The following is a 16127-nucleotide window of genomic DNA, read 5'->3' as shown; positions in this document are numbered from 1 at the left end:
ATATTGAGGTATATTTAGATATAAGAGTATATTTGGCCATTGAGGTGTATTTGTATGTTGAAATATATTTGGAAAGGGAGGTCGCTTTGAGGAGGGAGTTGGAAGCGGAGTTTGGTCTGGAGGGGTGGAGACAAAGAAGGTTCGGGGGACGATGGGGTTTTTTGATTATGGGGATGGGAATGGGATTTGTAATGGGGATTAGGTCATTGTGGGAACTATAAAGACTGGAAGTAGTGCCGTCGCTTAAGAGAGGGAGGGAGGGGGGAGGCCCGGGAGAGGGGGTAAAAAAAAAAGTCACGCATTATTTTAATGGAACCTTTAGTAAAGTAAAGTAACTGTCAAAGTCTCACTCACATACTCAAGCTGTATTATTACAAAGATTCAGAGATAAACTGTAGAAGAAAACGAAGAAGGATCTGCGAGGTTCATTTGGCTTTACATTGTTTTACAAGCCAAATAGAGCCACATTTTTGCAATCACGAATAAAACAAACATCTTCTCATTCCCTAATTTTCTCCACCAAATTTCCCGCACCACGCACTTCTAGCCTCTCTTGAATACGTTGACTTGGGAGCCATTTCTCAGCGGGAATAACTCACACTAAGAAATCAACGGTAAGATAGTTGTCGCAGTGATCACAGACGCATGTATAGTCAAGCGTATCTATCTACTTCTACGGGCTAGATGTATGGCGAATGTAAAATCATTAGCACCCGCGCATTCTAAAGCATTGTAATAGCTTGAAACGGTTTATTAAGCCTACCTAGACTCCAAACTGATTTTGAAAAGATCTTAAGTATGCAGAAAAGATGTTCAAGATAGATGAGTTTGTAGGTAGCTGCTGATGTAATGGTATTCTGGTAGTAGAGATGAGGGACATGAATGCTACAGCGAAGGGTAGCATGATATGAGTTATGATAGCTGATACGTCGCAGACTACAAGAACTACTTTGCAATTTTTCGCGGCTGATGTCTCTGTCTCTTGCAAGTTTTCTGAAAAGAGATCAGAATACTTGGGTCAAGAAAAGATGCCGCTCCCACTCTCTCTCCTTTCTGAATGCACGGCACTTATCCTTGTCGGACTTTGCCTTATCGTAAGTAATACAATTTTCTTCCCTATGATAATTTTGCAAAAGTCTAAACTTTGTCATCTATCCCTAATGCAGGGGTAGGTGCACCGTACTCTCGCCTGTTATGGGCTTTCTATTCTACTCCATGGAAATGCATGATGCAGTTCACAAGGTGAATAGCAGATTTAGAAAGATTCGCGGGTGTATGGGGAATTTGTACAAGGTGGTAGTCCGGCTTTGTTCTCAATAACGTATGATTATTACGAACTCAATAATCGGAAATAAACTAATATTCTCAGTGGCCCTGTGAAGCATTCGAAACGCAGAAGTCCTATGGGTCAATTGTTTAACCCTAGCCAAATGCATAATTTAAAAGGACTGAGGTTGCATCATATCGACCATTTTGTGCGAACTGTTGCATCAAGCAGAGATAGGGTGAATTTGTTGCCAGTGTGTCGCGCACTCGAAGCAGATATCATGTGTATTACTGCCTGTAGAAGTCTTTTTGGGAAAATCATGCTGATGGAAACCATCCAGCTGATTTTTCATTTGGTCATACGATCGGTGCTCTCTATGTATACGTTCAAGGAGCTGAACTTGACATGATAGCAAAAAATGATGAAAAAGCGACTTGGATCCCTCTGGTAAGCTCAAGTCGAGCCAGCTCCAAAAAATTTCATACTAACTTTTCGGATAGCTAACTGGTTTTCCGGGGTTGTGCAATACATGGTAACGGACGGCACAACTTGTGGCTCTGATAACAGACTATAGGACCCTATATAACAAAGCAATGCTTGATTTTCATCAGGCAAGTATCTTTCCATGGATACAATTCCACTCTATCAATACTTAGCTTCTATTAGTGGACAGAGAAAAGTTGGCGCACAACGCTATCAGACAACGCATATCAGGAAAACCCGACATCTCCCTTCCCAATTTTGATCCAGACCATGGTCAATTCAAACCTACCTTCTTCCACAGCCTTGTCAGAAGCGACAGAAAATCTAGGTCCAGACACGGATACAGCCTCGGCGACTTTAGCTCACATACTGTGGGCTTTAGGAAGTAATCCTGGATTTCAAGAAGAGCTGTTCCAGGATCTTGCCGTGGTGAGTTTTTCCACGGATATGACAACTTTAGAGGGTATACCCAGATTACGGGCCTGTGTAAAAGAAGGCATTGGATGGACTGGTGCAGCTGCCGCCATGCTTCCTCGTCTTGTACCTGAGGGTGAAGTAGAATTCTATGTGCACTTTTTACCGGAAAAGGTAAGGAGCCTCGGTTCCCTTTCCCGCTCATAAGTTCTCAATGAACGCTAACCCAGATTTCTGTTGTAGACAGTAATCAGCTCATCCCCAATTTGGTATCTTCACAATTCAGTCGCATTTCTAAGGCCAAAAGAAGTTGATCCGTACCGATGGCTTATGTCTGATGGATCGAAAGTTAGAGATGATCCTCAACGGGATAAGTTCTACATACCATTCTCCAAGCGTGCGAATATTTGCATGGGCGCATAGTAAGTCCACCACTTTTCCTTCGATACTACCTAGACTTGAGACTAATATGAATTTATTATAAAGCTTTGCATATTTGGAACTTTTCTGTTTATATCACAAGTAATCCGCAACTTTCGCGTACACATGCATCCTTTACCTCATCATCGATCATATTCAGCTGAAGACAAAAAGTCTAGCCCTAGAGTATTCCGGCCTGTCGAATTACCAAATCGAAGAGCGTCGGTTGCGGCTGTACCCATTGAACGTTTAGTGGTAGCGCTTGAACCAAGGTTGTGAATGTAAGCTAGACTTACAGAGCGATCTTGAGCACATGGTCCTTCGTAGAGGAAGAGCCTATTGTCCTGTTACGACTGACACCCTTGTTTTGTGATAAAAGTATCTTTTTCCATAGTTTTTTCGAGGTCAAAACTTTCTAAACATGGTGCATATAGTTGTCCCTTATGCAGTCAATCTTAGTCTGCTTTTGTAGAGATATCCTGAATTGTTGCACACGTTACTTTGATTGTTTATCATGAGCTGATAAGAAAATGTCTTCATCCTCTTTTCTGCCTAGTCATTGTGAGCAGTGAGTTGATTATGTGTAGATATGTTGAGTTGACCGAAATGGAGAGGGGGGTGGGCGTGAGCTGTTGGGTGCCGCATAACAAAAAAAGTTGTATGGTACTCTCGCAAGATTACTTCCGATTGTATGTGAATGCGCCACATCGATGCGGCAAAGCACAGCACGGTACGGCGCGGTGTGATACCCAAATAGCAACACATGCAGAGTTGGCTCAATTCTGTTATAATCTTCCAACCACTTACAATAATGATGAATCATGTGGAATCATCACCATTTCCTACCAATTTACTTCATGTACTGTTGTTCTACATCTGTGCTTGAATATTTTTCCACATTGTTTCCATGGTCTCGGCCACGCTCAAAGGCAGAGGCCCCTTTGCGATATCAGCAGCGCTAAGAGAGATTTGCGCTGGCTTACTAGCTCCTAGTATTACACCATCACCTTATTGGAGAGCTGAATGGTAGTAAACCCATCTCAGGGCCCCTTCTGAGGGGGTGATACTGTAGGGCTCAAGCAATGTGATGAATTCCTTCATGGCTGAGTGCGTAGGTCCATTATCATACCTCCTCTTAAAAAAACTCTCCCTTTGCATTACCATCTTCGAATCGGGTCCCAGCGACGTCTGTGCCCAATGTGAATTTTCCGGTCAAAAATCCTCCTCCAAGCGGACTGCATTGTTCAAAGACATGTTAGTTAACCAAGTTATCATGAAGACTGAAGTGCCTCGTACCTATGAGCAATATATGATATCCTTTGCTGGCGTAAGAGTGGGAGAAGTTGCACTTCTGCTTCACGGCAAAGTACATTGTATTGTCCTTGGTAGTAACTAGGCTTTGTGTAGCTTTCCTTTTCACATACTTCAAGAAGCTCTTGGACCTGTGCGTCAGAAAAGTTGGATATTCCAAGCTATCTTGTGTTAGCTAGTGTTTGGGGTTTGGGGAGTCTAGGATAACCCAACCTTTTGGAACTTATTCTGCCGATGAAGTTCATGAAGAGTAGCAAGCGTTTCGCTGATCGGGGTTGATGAATCGGGAACGTGGCAATACAAGACATTAATCTGACATGAGCAAGTGGGTGAGTATATTATGGGCCATGGTAAAAGACCAACGGACAAAATGGGGATTTTACCTTTCCCTTGATACGAGACAAACTTTCCGCGACACTTTCATTGATTGCCGATGCCGTCAATGAGCCTTTAACGGAGAAATCCGCAAGCTTGATCTTAGTATCGATAGCAAAGCTATGATCGGCATGGTTTTCACCAAGAAGCTGTTCCGACTTTCCCTGCGAGATAAGAGGGTAGATGACGGCGGTGTCAATATGACCAATTTCCAAGGTGGTCAAAAGAGCCAGTAGTTGTTGAACATCTTTGGCTGTTGCAAAACGACCTTCTCCAAATGAAGCGCCACCAAAAAGAGTAAATGGAGGTGCACTTGGCATGTTCGATTTGAGAATGGGGTGGAAATAGAAGACAGATTTTCTGAAGATGGGAATTGGAGGGCAGAAGTAGTAGGTTTAGATCATTTCTGGGAATTAGTCTAGATAAGTAGCCAGTTCTCAATTATGATCCGTGTGGATATCATCATGTCATTAATTCTCTGCGAGGCTCATCTCGTCGACATAAGGCGTTGTAATTTACAAATGTTAGATGCATTTCGTAGGTGCTGGGAGTAGCGACGCCTGCTACTAATTTCTGCACTAGTACAGAACTCCTAGTGTTCACTTAGTATATCCATAGTACTATCAAGAACTTGATCCACCTCCAACAACTATCTTACCAACATGTTTGAGCAAAGTCATGAGCATATGGTTTAATCCATGCTTGTAGCCCACAGAATGTATGTAGTTTATTGGAACACTAGATCCGTATACATGGAGTAGAACATCCATGGATGGATTAGAACGTGGATGAAAGTCCGAATATATCCGTATTAGATAGGCTAATCTTCCAATACCTGGATACTTTGAAGTCAAATTTGATCAAGTAGAATGGGGGTTTGAACCCAATCGACCTTGGACGAGATTAGAAACATTCGCAGCAACAACTTCAAATTAATCTTGGCCAATACCACCGACGCTCAGGGCGTCTTCTCACTGATGTGCTTGCAACTAGCAATAAACACAAAAGAGTCATTCGTTCCAATTTGACGCCGGAGCCTGTCTTCCTGATCCCTACTATGAGTACGAGAGGAGATCTCGTATCTGCCATCAAGAAACAGTTTCTTCGTTGTAAAAAATGGAAACCCACTGCGATCTGTAAAGTTCTCAGACATATTGTTCTCCGGTCATCTGCTCGAGTTTTTGTTGGTCCAGATCTTTGCCGTAATGGGAATGAGCTCTCTGCCATGATACTTCTTTATTCAGAGATGTACCACCTGGTCTACCATGTTCAGCAGCCATGTATGTATACGTAGTAGCTTGGAGTTGTATACTGTGGCTTGAAAATATAGATTGTGATGTATAGATTGTTTCACCAGCTGAATTTCAATATTCAGTCACGTGCAGATATGTATCATCGCATTCCTCCAATCCAATGTGGGATAGGTACCGATCTATATTGAGTGAATATTGTAAGGCTGTGTACTCTTGGACCGTAGAACCGTACATTTCTGTCATTGGAGTAGAGACTCAATTTGATACAATGACCGTATACAGTTACCTAGGTAATTTTGCCGCACTCATCCGTGTTATTGTTGTTGTTGTAGTATGGGGACATAAGTAGATTGAATGCCTCAGGAATCAAACAAATCAAATTTCTCTCCTTCCGCTAAATATCGCGCCGTACCGACATCAATTTATTTACATAGTCGCCATTTTCTTTATAACTCGAGTCTCTTCTATTCTATCCCCATTCTATTCACAATTATTTCGACAATCACGATAAAAACGCGACAACTCATTTTTCAATCAACATTAGGTTTAAAGAATACTGCATGCTTAAATAAATTATTTCAAGTCTTTGCATTCGATCCCACATTTTTCGCATGCGACATCCCTAAATACCCAACACTCATTTGAAGACAACTTCTTCATCTCGAGTTTGCGCATTCTTTTGACAACACTTCCAACAATCTTGTTTCCCTGGCGATTCAAGATTTATCGACTCCATCCGAGAGGACGCGACAATCATTGTAATCATTGATCCTCGGTTCTGTCGATCACCAAGTCGCGTCATCTAAATTCTCAGCCTTACCTTTGCGATGAATTCACCGCAACAGGCAAATGCTGCTCAGCTGGCAGCACGCAGCATCAAAGCGAAGCCTAGAGGCAGATTGGCAGGCCAAAAAGGCAGTGGCTTTCCACCCTTACAAAGCAACAACTCTAACAATAATGCTGCCGTTGGCGGTGGAAGCGGTGGTGGTCTGTTTGGTGGAAGTGTAGCTGCGCCCGGTGCATTCAACTTTTCAGCGCCGGCTGGAACACCATCTTTCAATCCTTCATTTGGAGACTCGACGCCAAATCCGTTCGCACAATCCGCTGCATCAACCAACCACGATGACCCACGTGCAGATACAACAGGCGAAGAAGCTCTAAGAAAAGGCAAGATATTCAGCGGTGGCTTTAGAGCAGCTGGTGAAGATGAGGTAGCCTTATTTGCTTCACACTCTCCATTCCATCATAATAATCAACAACAGCAATCAAATACTTCAGGTTCTTCCAATAATACACAACCACAAAATATGTTCGGTGCAGCAAACGCGACGCAGTCGAACGCAGCTGGATTCCAGTTTGGATCTTCAACTCCGCAGAATCAAACATCAACTTCAGGTTTCGGTGGCTTCAATTTTACACCTACATCTCAAGGGGCGGATAACAATAGTAATCCTACTTTTGCCTTTGGTTCCTCGTCACAAGCTCCAGTGAATAACAGCACCCCAGCCTTCAATTTCGGTGCGACAAATTCAGGTTCGGTAGAAAATTCTTTGAGTTTTGGTGCAAATTCACTTTCAAAGGCCACTGAAAATCAAAAAGCAAGTAATTCTTATTCCGATCCTTCTCAAACTCTCTTTGGTTTCAATAACTCCCCAACAACCTTTTCTAATCACCAACCCGAAAATTCAACCTTTGATCAACAGTTCTTTCATTCAAACGAAGACGCTGGAAACATGTTTGGCAACTACAAAGTCGAGTATCCTCCAGAAGCTGGGCAAGCGCCAGTACAACCTTCTCAAATTCAATATCCCATGGGTCAACTAGGATTGTCCGCCGACATTAATTATCGTGGAGGTTTCTCGGCCAGACCAACGGAATCCATCTTTGGCAATGGTCATATGCTTGCGGACTATCATGCTAACCAAAATCAATTTGTACAGGAAAATTCGAGTACCTCATTCGGGCAGAACAATACTAACAATTCTTTTGGTGCGCAAAATAACTCATTTGGCGGTTCCTTTGGTGGTGGCTTCGGTAATCAAGTCAATGCGAGCTTTACTGGTCTCAGTTCTACCAATGCTGCACCTTCAAACTCTCAGAGCTTGTTCGGCAACACTACTGCAACCACATCTGCTCCGTCTTCCTCTTTCACCTCATCCTTCCCTGCAACTTCAGCTGCTCCAAGCACCACGAATTTGTTTGGAAGCACTTCTGCTTCATTCCCCACTACATCAGCACCAACCACCACCAATTTGTTTGGCAGTGTTAACTCGTCATTTCCTCCTGCGACTGCTTCGAACGCTCCACTTTTTGGTGCTGCCAAACCTGCCGAGGCAACCCCAGCTGCTTCCAGCAACTCATTCTTTGGGAGTGTCAAGCCTGCAGAGTCGATGCCATCTACTTCAAACACTTCCTTCTTTGGTAGTGTCAAACCTGCCGAGACAGCTCCAACAGCTCCAAGCAATTCATTGTTTGGTAGCCCTAAGCCTGCCGAGTCGACTCCTTCAACTTCAAGCAATTCACTCTTTGGTGGGTTCAAGCCTACTGATTCGACCCCAACTTCTTCGAGCACGTCGAATATCTTCGCCAATCCCCCAGCCACGCCTGCCTCTTCAACACCTTTTACCGGCTTTGGCAAACCAGCAGAATCAACTCCAAATCTCTTCAACCCTAATAACCAGATCAATGGCCAAAGCAACAATCTATTTGGATCAAAATCTACAGAAGAGCCAAAAGACAAGCAAACTCTTGATTTGTTCAGTCCGAACAGACCGGCCGGCCAACAACTCTTCGAATCAAATGCAACTTACAGTTCGCCAGAGAAGGCATCTGCCCAGACTCCAAATGCTCTCTTCGCAAGCTTTGGCAAGCCAAATTCTTCAACAGAACATCAACTGGGTGGTGCAACCAAAGAACAAGGTGTAAGTTTTCCTCCTGATTCATTGAATGATAAAGAAATTCAAGCTAAGATTCCACAGTTCGCTGCTCCATCGACGAGCCAACCTGAATCTTCATTCAAGATTCGCGGTACTGCTGAGGCGTCTAGTTTCAACAAACCTTTTTCTTTCAAATCGGTAGACACCCCAACAGATGCAGCACAACCCGTTACAAGCAACCTGTTTGGTGGCTTATCTTCCAAGACGCAAGATGCTCAACCCTCTAACGGATCTTTGAGCAACGGCTCCGATTCACACTCAATGGCTCTGACTGCTCCTACAGACTCATCTTCGCAATCTCCACTGTCCAATAACAAAGCACTTGCTCCTGTTAAGAGAGCACTTGCTCCTGGTAGATTGTCCGATTTTGAGTTCCAAGTTTCTGAACCCACAGACATGGAGATGGATACCAATATGCCTGTTAACTTCAACACGGTTCAAAGAAAAGAGTTCAAAGCACTTTGGCGCATTGCATCTGTGCAAAGATCAATGGCAGCTTACTTCCAGCATTTGCCTCCTGGAGCAGATCCATCCAAAGGATTGGCATGGATGGAAGCCAAAAAGAGAGAGATTCTTGCAGAATATAACATTGATCACATTTCCAACAAGCGAGACAGAACAGAGGCTGATCTTGAGAATGACGAGAATCAAGAAAACATGAGCCCTCAAAAGCGAGTTAGACCAGATAGAGAACGCTCACATCGTATTCCCAGCCCAGAAAAGCGATCGCGAAGTACTCGTAGTCCAGAAAGACATCGCTCACGTGCGACAAATGATTCCGAGTTTGACGTCAATAGCAATTCGGTATTGAAAGCGCCAAAACTTCAGCCTGGCCGTTCATCCAGTCCAAGTAAATCGCCTTCCAGAAGTGCAGCTCCAGAACGAACTCCAAGTAAAAAGAGAAGAAGTGAAACTCAATCGGAAATTGGTGGAGAAAGTGGTGGACACAAGAAGAGAAGACCTGAGCAGTCGAATCACAACCAAGGAGTTGACCGCGGTAACAGCAAGAAGAACGAGGAAGTTGACACTAGTAGCAGCAAGAAGAGAAGAGCCGAGGTTTATTTGACTCAAAATGATCCTGAAGGTATTGAAGATGGCAAGAACAGCAACAAGAAAACTTTGAACGGTTCTAGTTCAAGCACTTCTAACATGTTCAAGAACATTTTGGACAGCCCAGATAAATCAACAAGATCTGTCAGCCCAGAGAGAAAGACACGGGCATTGCCTGGAGCTACTAAGGAAGCTGCATCAGTACCAGCAGCAGCCCCTGTTACAAATCCATTTGGAAATTTGGCAGGTGCTTCTCCCATCAAGCCTAACACCGCTGCAACCTCTACTACGCCAAGCAAGCCTCCAGTCTTCAAATTCGCACCTACATCTACCACACCTACTACCTCCCCAACCAAACCACCTACGTTTACCGGTACAAGCGGTATTAAACCACCTACCTTTGCCGGCGCACCTACTGGTGGTATCAAGCCACCAACTTTTGGTAGTGCACCCGTCAATTTCATGGCTCAATTTGGAAAAAAGGCCGAAGATAATGAAAAGGTTTTGATGCAAAAAGCTAAGGATGAAGATTTTGATTCTGAGGACGACGATGAGGCTGAGTGGGAGGCTAAGTACAAGAAGAAGCGAGCTGCGGAGCTTAAAGAATTGGAAGAGCTTGCAAAGGTCAAGGCTCCTTCTTTCCTCGCCAAACCCACTGATACCCCAAAAGCCACTGAACCAAAAGAGACTGTAAAACCAGCGGCTACAAATATTTTTGCATCAGGCGCCACCACTACTTCTACCTCATCATCCGGACAAGCTAATAAACCTGCTACCGGCGCTGCTGAGAGTATTTTCAATTCGGCAAATACCTCGAGAGCATCAACTCCTAACTTGTTCTCTAGCACTGGATCCGTCCTTGATGGTGCTGCAGGTGCTTCGGGAAAGACCCCTTCATTTTCTGGTAACCCATTTGCGCATCTCTCTGATGCAGAATCCAAGAATCAGAATGAAGAGGACGATGGAAGTTCTGATGGCGGTTCTAACAGCGACGGAGAGGGTGAAAAGAAAGATCCAAGCTACCAACCAAACCCAAGCAAGGCTACTACAAGTACATCTAGTACTCCTGTTGATGAGAACGGCTCTAGTATTTTCTCAAAAAAAGCACATGCTGAACCACCAAAGATCAATTTGTTTGGTTCAGCTGCCAAGACCGATGCAGCCACACCCACTCCTGGTACTGGCGGAAGTCTTTCTAGTCGTATGAGTTTTGGTGCTGCTCCAGAAGGGAAAGAAGATGCGGCACCAAAGCCAGCTACAAATGTATTCGGTAGCTCTTTTGGCGCAACTTCTAGTACTCCTGAAGATAAAACCTGGAAGCCAAATACACCAATCAAATTTGGTAGTGATACACCATCTGCCCCAGTGTTCAACTTCACTAGTGCTACACCATCCTCTTCTACCCCAACTAAACCAACAACCAACCCATCGGGGGGGTTATTTGGTAGTTCTGGAACCTCGGCTTCTACTCTCTTTAGTGGATCTACCACTACTACAGGATTCCAGTTCGGCGGCCCACCATCTGCTCCAGCTTCTTCATTCCCTTCAGCAGACGCATCTCGGGCCAATTCACCCGGTGCGACTACTGATGGCGCTGATGATAACGATCCTGAAAAGGTTCATGCTCAGGTGAACCTTTTGGAATCGAGTCCAGGTGAAGAGCATGAAGACGCTATCTACTCTGTTCGAACTAGAGCTTTGAAGTTCAATCCAGGAAAGGCCGGTGACGCAAAATCTAGTCCATGGGATACCAAAGGTGTTGGACCATTGAAAGTACTTTGCCATAAAGAGACGAAGGCTACTCGAATCGTTTTACGAAGTGACCCATCAGGATCTATCATCATCAATAGATCACTTCTTTCGCAATTCAAGTATGAAGCCAGTGGCAAGACTGTCAAGCTTAATACTGTTGGTGATGATGGAAAGTTGGAAACATGGGTCCTTCAACTCAAAAATGTTGAGTTGGCGGAAGAATTTGCCAAGTCGTTGGAGGAAAACAAGGTCAACAACAAGTAAGGGTCACTTATATCACTTTATATCATACTTTTTTCAGCGGGAAACGATAACATGTTCATGGAAATAATTTGGGCGTTTGTATTGCATAGCGCGGAATGGGAAAAAGAAGATGACGATTGCACTTGTATTGCGACTTTGATTGTGTTTTTACCTTTCTCCTTTCAAGATTCTCAATATTAATGGAAATGGAAGGAAGGGGTAATTTATGAGCATATTATTCAGTGGCTCCAGCCTATTCGAATTACTTTACACATTTTCGTACAGTAGATAACATCACTTTGTGGGTGGGGAACTACGACTGTGGAATTTTGATAAGGGTTGTATATTGATTGGGCTGTGACCCCTTCTCTTTTCAAAATTTCCATGGGGCATATAGAACCTTGATATTGATAGATATGTGGTTTAGGAACTCGAATCTAGTCGGAAGGGATTGTAAATAGTATAGGATTATCCTTCAGTACATTTGTACGAGTATATAACGAAAACATTAAAATTATTTGTTCATTGCGTTTGTTGGTGTATGTGTGTGATGGTAGTTTTATCATTCGGTATGAACATGATAGGTAAATGATCCACGATTGCTTCCTCCAGGGGACGTCTCTCCGTCCCTTATTAAAATTGGAGAAAATGACAACAAAAGTTGAGTATATTTGTCAAAATAGAGGCTTATAAGTGAAGTTTCAGCTCGAGGTAGGTCCTGGAACCCATTCACTGGTTCAATGATTTGGTTTCCCTTTACTTATTTTTGACACCTAGATAACCTCTTGTCCTCCACCATCCATCCAATCTTTGTGGCCGCCACTTCCTAGGACTATCCTGCTACCCTTTTGTGTTTAAGTGATTCCGTTAACGTAGTTTATCAGTGCGTGTACTATATCAGTATGTGTACCACTTTTACCTTAATTTACACTTTCAAACTCATATTATTCAATAATAATTGAATTAGTTAATTAACACTATTTAGAATCTAATAATCTAGGATCTATTATATTATTTTGATAGGTTTTTATATTGTAATCTATTTTTCTATATTTATTATAATATTGAATAAAAGATGTTTTTTTATTAAATTTATTTTCTTTTTAATGCTTGTTATATTAAATCTGAATATTAATCTTTTATTAAGATAATATATTAAAAGCTTTTTATTTAATAAATACTTTTTCTTGATATAATTAGGGTTTTTTTTGTATATTAATATTTGCTTAATATTTCATTTATTATTTGAAGTATATAAATCTCTATATTTAAAAGTATGTTTTTATAAGTTAATTACTTTATACCTTTAATTAGAGCTAATATAATCTCAAATATAAATATAAGTGAGCTTAATTAATAACAAATTATTCGAGATTTAATTAATATTGATTGAAAAAGAGCTTTAATTAGATTGTAAGGGGTTTGAGAGATTTATTGATCTAAATTGAAAGAGAGGGGGGTAGGTGTACGAATTTGAATATCTAATTTCGAGAGTATAGTTTCAAGATTAAATAAAATTAAACCTATTTCTTGAAATTCTGATTTTATATTCTAAAAGGTAATTGATTTTTTGTATATAATTTTAAAAACTATAAAGAATTCAACCTTCGAAATATAATTAATATATATCTTAATAAATTCATTAATTTAATTATTATATAAACATTTTAGATTACTAAAACAATTAATATCAAATAATTAAGTTAAATAACTTAAATATAATAATAAATATAAACATATAATATTATTCTCTTTATAATATATTTAAAAAGCTATTAATTTGTAGCTTTTATATCTATTTAGTATTAATATTTGATATTTATTCTTTCTTCAATTCTTAGTATATTTATTGAAGTATTTCAATTATTCTAAACCTGTTTTATTATTCATCTATTTATTAAATATAGATTTAATAGCTTAATTTATAGGAAAATTGGTTTCAATATATTAATTAAAAAAATAAACCTATTCTTAAACTATTAGAAATAGGGGAATAATTTTATCCTCTTTATTTCTATATATTATTATTATAGTTTATTCTTGATTATCTAGTTATACTGATTTACTTCTATTATATCTTTTAGTATTAACAACAATCATTATTGTATATATAATTCTCATTATAAAGTCTGTTTCATCGAAATTATAGAAATCTTTATTTAAAATATTATATTTCGTTTATATATTTATAATTAATTGAAATTATTTTTTAAGAAATTTAGGATTCTTATAAAAAACTTTTTAAAAGTTATAAATATAATTAAAATATGTTTTTAATTCTTTATATTGTTTTACAAATCGATATATCTAGAGCTTTTCAATAGCTTTTTCTTTTTTCGATTTGAAAATATAATTTGTTATATCTTCTATCTCTTTAAATTTAAAAGAAAAACCTTTTGAATTTATATTAAGAATATATAAAATAATTATTTACTCTTTTATTTTAATAAGTTTTAGATTTTATAATTGAAATTTAATTATAGGAGTTGTTTTATTTATTCTTTGAATAAATGTTATATATATAATATTATATAGTTTAGTAGCTTTTCGAATTAAGAGTTTTTTGTTTTTTTCAATAGCTTTGATAATTAAGAATATTCTCTCTTTTTTATTATTTAATTACATAATAAATAGTTAATAAATTATATGTTGAAATTGAAGAATATAAATTGAGATAAAAGTGGTGCACGTATTGATATAGTGTATGCACTAATAAACTACGTTATCTTTTTCACTGTATTTTTCATATCAAGGAGTATAAGCTCCGTACTTTTACCAGGTATCTAACTTACAAAAATATCAAAGCACCACGAGCACGGCTAACACGTTCTCAATCTCGCGTGGGGGCATAGCACGTGCTGTAACACCAAGTCCTCCTTCATCATAATTCTTCTCGGAGTCGAATACCATACAACCAAATCCGCCTTCCAGATAATTCCAGCATCATATATTCCATCACGAATGCACCATCTCCACTCTACCAGAAGTGTTACACGGTGGCGTGCTCTCGCATGCACAAGCGACGCTTCAGTGTCGTCGTCGCTCTGCGGTAGAAATTTCTCGAAATGTCGGGAATTTTTTTGTCCCACCTGTTTTTGCGTCCCCACATCTTGAGGCTTCGTGTGTTCCGGGATGATAGATTGTGCTGTGTCCCCCCCTTTTCCCCCCTTTGATATATATAAAGAGATGAGTTCCGATGGATTGGGTCATGTTTTGTGTGGTATTGATCGGCGAGAGGGTTATTAACTTTATTGGTTTATGTTGAAGTTTAGTCGTCGGCGACTAGTCTTCTTATTTCTATGATACTTTGTTGCGATTGGTAGTCGGTGGCTGTGTTGCATATCAGCCATTGGGCCATCTACCATATTCTTATTCGTAAATTTGTTGTTTGAGATATAATTTATATATTCTCATTATTGATGGACAGAGAAACAATGTCTTCGGCGCCGTCGGATCTCTCTCTAAACCCGGACCAGAGATACGATAATGATCAAATGATCATGGCTTGGATAGCGGCTCTGGTCGCGGCGGGATGTCCACCTTTCGCATTGGCTTAGGATACGACAGCTTCGATTTATAAGTCAAGTTCTGAGGGAGGGAAGACGGTGAGATTACTGTCAGCGGTGGGCTTCGTGTGAGTATGATGTTAGATGTTAGGGCTTGTGTGGGTTGAATCGGTGCGCTTACGGAAATTTGATTGAGGAATTCTTCAGCGCTGTTCCTGATTATCGCGGATTCCTTTTCTCGGCGTCAGTTTGGATATCTGAGTTTGACATGGAGGCCAACTTTGCTTGGTCTGTTACGCGATTTCTTGCTTCTCCTATTCTATCGGCTTTCGTATGGATGTACCGGCGCTGCAGCACCTGGGTCAACACAATAATCATCACGAGTTTTGAATTTACATACCTCCACTTTCGCATTTGGCATCTGGGAAGAGAGAGAATTAGTCGGAGGACGATTCCCATCGATTTATCCCGATCAAAAATCCACAAACGAACAAGTGGAGAAAAGATCCTGACTTCAGATTTACGTCTCAACATCTCAGAGGACGCCTGTATTGGGAGAATTACAATGATTGCGGATGCTACCATCCGATCAATGCTCTCAAATGGAAGAAGGGTAATGCGTATGCCAACTTCAGAATATTGATATACCAGTAATACTAAAGAGAACAGGGCTTTGTGATATCTCCCCGTCGAAAACGGAGGATGACTTAGGATTTGGAGGACGATTCCTCATCGCGGGATCTAGCTACCCATTGAGAATTCTCGAGAGTTGTCGAGGACTTTTAGGAAGGAAATGTTCAAAACAAATTGAATTTCTTAGTTGGTGTGAGGAAACCTTTCTTGCTCAACAACCGCACACCTACATACTTGGGTGTGAATCTCATCTGTCTCGCCTATGCAGAAAAAGGGAAATATGGTATTGAATGGTAGAGATAGTATGGTGGAACACTCACACTTCACATTTCCTCATCCTAACATCTAAACACGAAAATCTTTTATTCATATCAACAACATTCATTTATGTAAGAGTTTGGGCCATCACTCACCGCACACTAAGCGATTTCGTGACAAAATCCCCGCCAAAAAGCTGTTTTCATATGTAAATTATAATATTGAA

At 40.6% G+C, this 16127-nt stretch overlaps 3 protein-coding genes across 3 annotated transcripts; 2 read left to right on the top strand and 1 right to left on the bottom strand.

Annotated features, from left to right (window-relative positions):
• Nucleotides 1-2020: 2020 nt before the first annotated feature.
• On the top strand, nt 2021-2863 carry EAF01_009443 (uncharacterized protein; the record flags this gene model as incomplete). Its single annotated transcript, XM_038917699.1, has 3 exons — nt 2021-2338; nt 2408-2586; nt 2764-2863. 3 exons carry the CDS (start codon nt 2021-2023, stop codon nt 2861-2863), a joined length of 597 nt encoding a protein of 198 aa, XP_038766508.1.
• A 525-nt stretch (nt 2864-3388) lies between these two features.
• On the bottom strand, nt 3389-5771 carry EAF01_009442 (uncharacterized protein). The gene is made up of 6 exons (XM_038917698.1): nt 5399-5771; nt 4929-5162; nt 4279-4862; nt 4109-4207; nt 3881-4056; nt 3389-3819 (listed from the first exon to the last, which is right to left on the bottom strand). The coding sequence occupies exons 3-6, from the start codon at nt 4588-4590 to the stop codon at nt 3720-3722; spliced, it is 687 nt and encodes a 228-aa protein (XP_038766507.1). The 5' UTR covers nt 4591-4862; nt 4929-5162; nt 5399-5771; the 3' UTR covers nt 3389-3719.
• Nucleotides 5772-6350: 579 nt separating this feature from the next.
• Nucleotides 6351-11525, top strand: EAF01_009441 (uncharacterized protein; the record flags this gene model as incomplete). The annotated part of the gene is made up of 1 exon (XM_038917697.1): nt 6351-11525. One exon carries the CDS (start codon nt 6351-6353, stop codon nt 11523-11525), a length of 5175 nt encoding a protein of 1724 aa, XP_038766506.1.
• Between the last annotated feature and the right edge of the window lie 4602 nt (nt 11526-16127).

The sequence above is a fragment of the Botrytis porri genome, assembly GCF_014898465.1.
Source record: "Botrytis porri strain MUCL 3234 chromosome Unknown BPOR_014, whole genome shotgun sequence".
NCBI lineage: Eukaryota > Fungi > Ascomycota > Leotiomycetes > Helotiales > Sclerotiniaceae > Botrytis > Botrytis porri.
Note: the sequence above shows the minus strand (reverse complement) of the source record. Positions and strands in the feature narration are given on the sequence as shown.

Bases quoted from the DNA above. Each gene is read 5' to 3' on its own strand.
- EAF01_009442 (XM_038917698.1), bottom strand. From the start codon at position 4,590: ATGCCAAGTGCACCTCCATTTACTCTTTTTGGTGGCGCTTCATTTGGA. The intron at 4,208-4,278 runs GTAAAATCCCCA...TGCTCATGTCAG, and splicing joins TGTCTCGTATCAAGGGAAAG to ATTAATGTCTTGTATTGCCA. The intron at 3,820-3,880 runs GTACGAGGCACT...TGAACAATGCAG, and splicing joins ATATCATATATTGCTCATAG to TCCGCTTGGAGGAGGATTTT.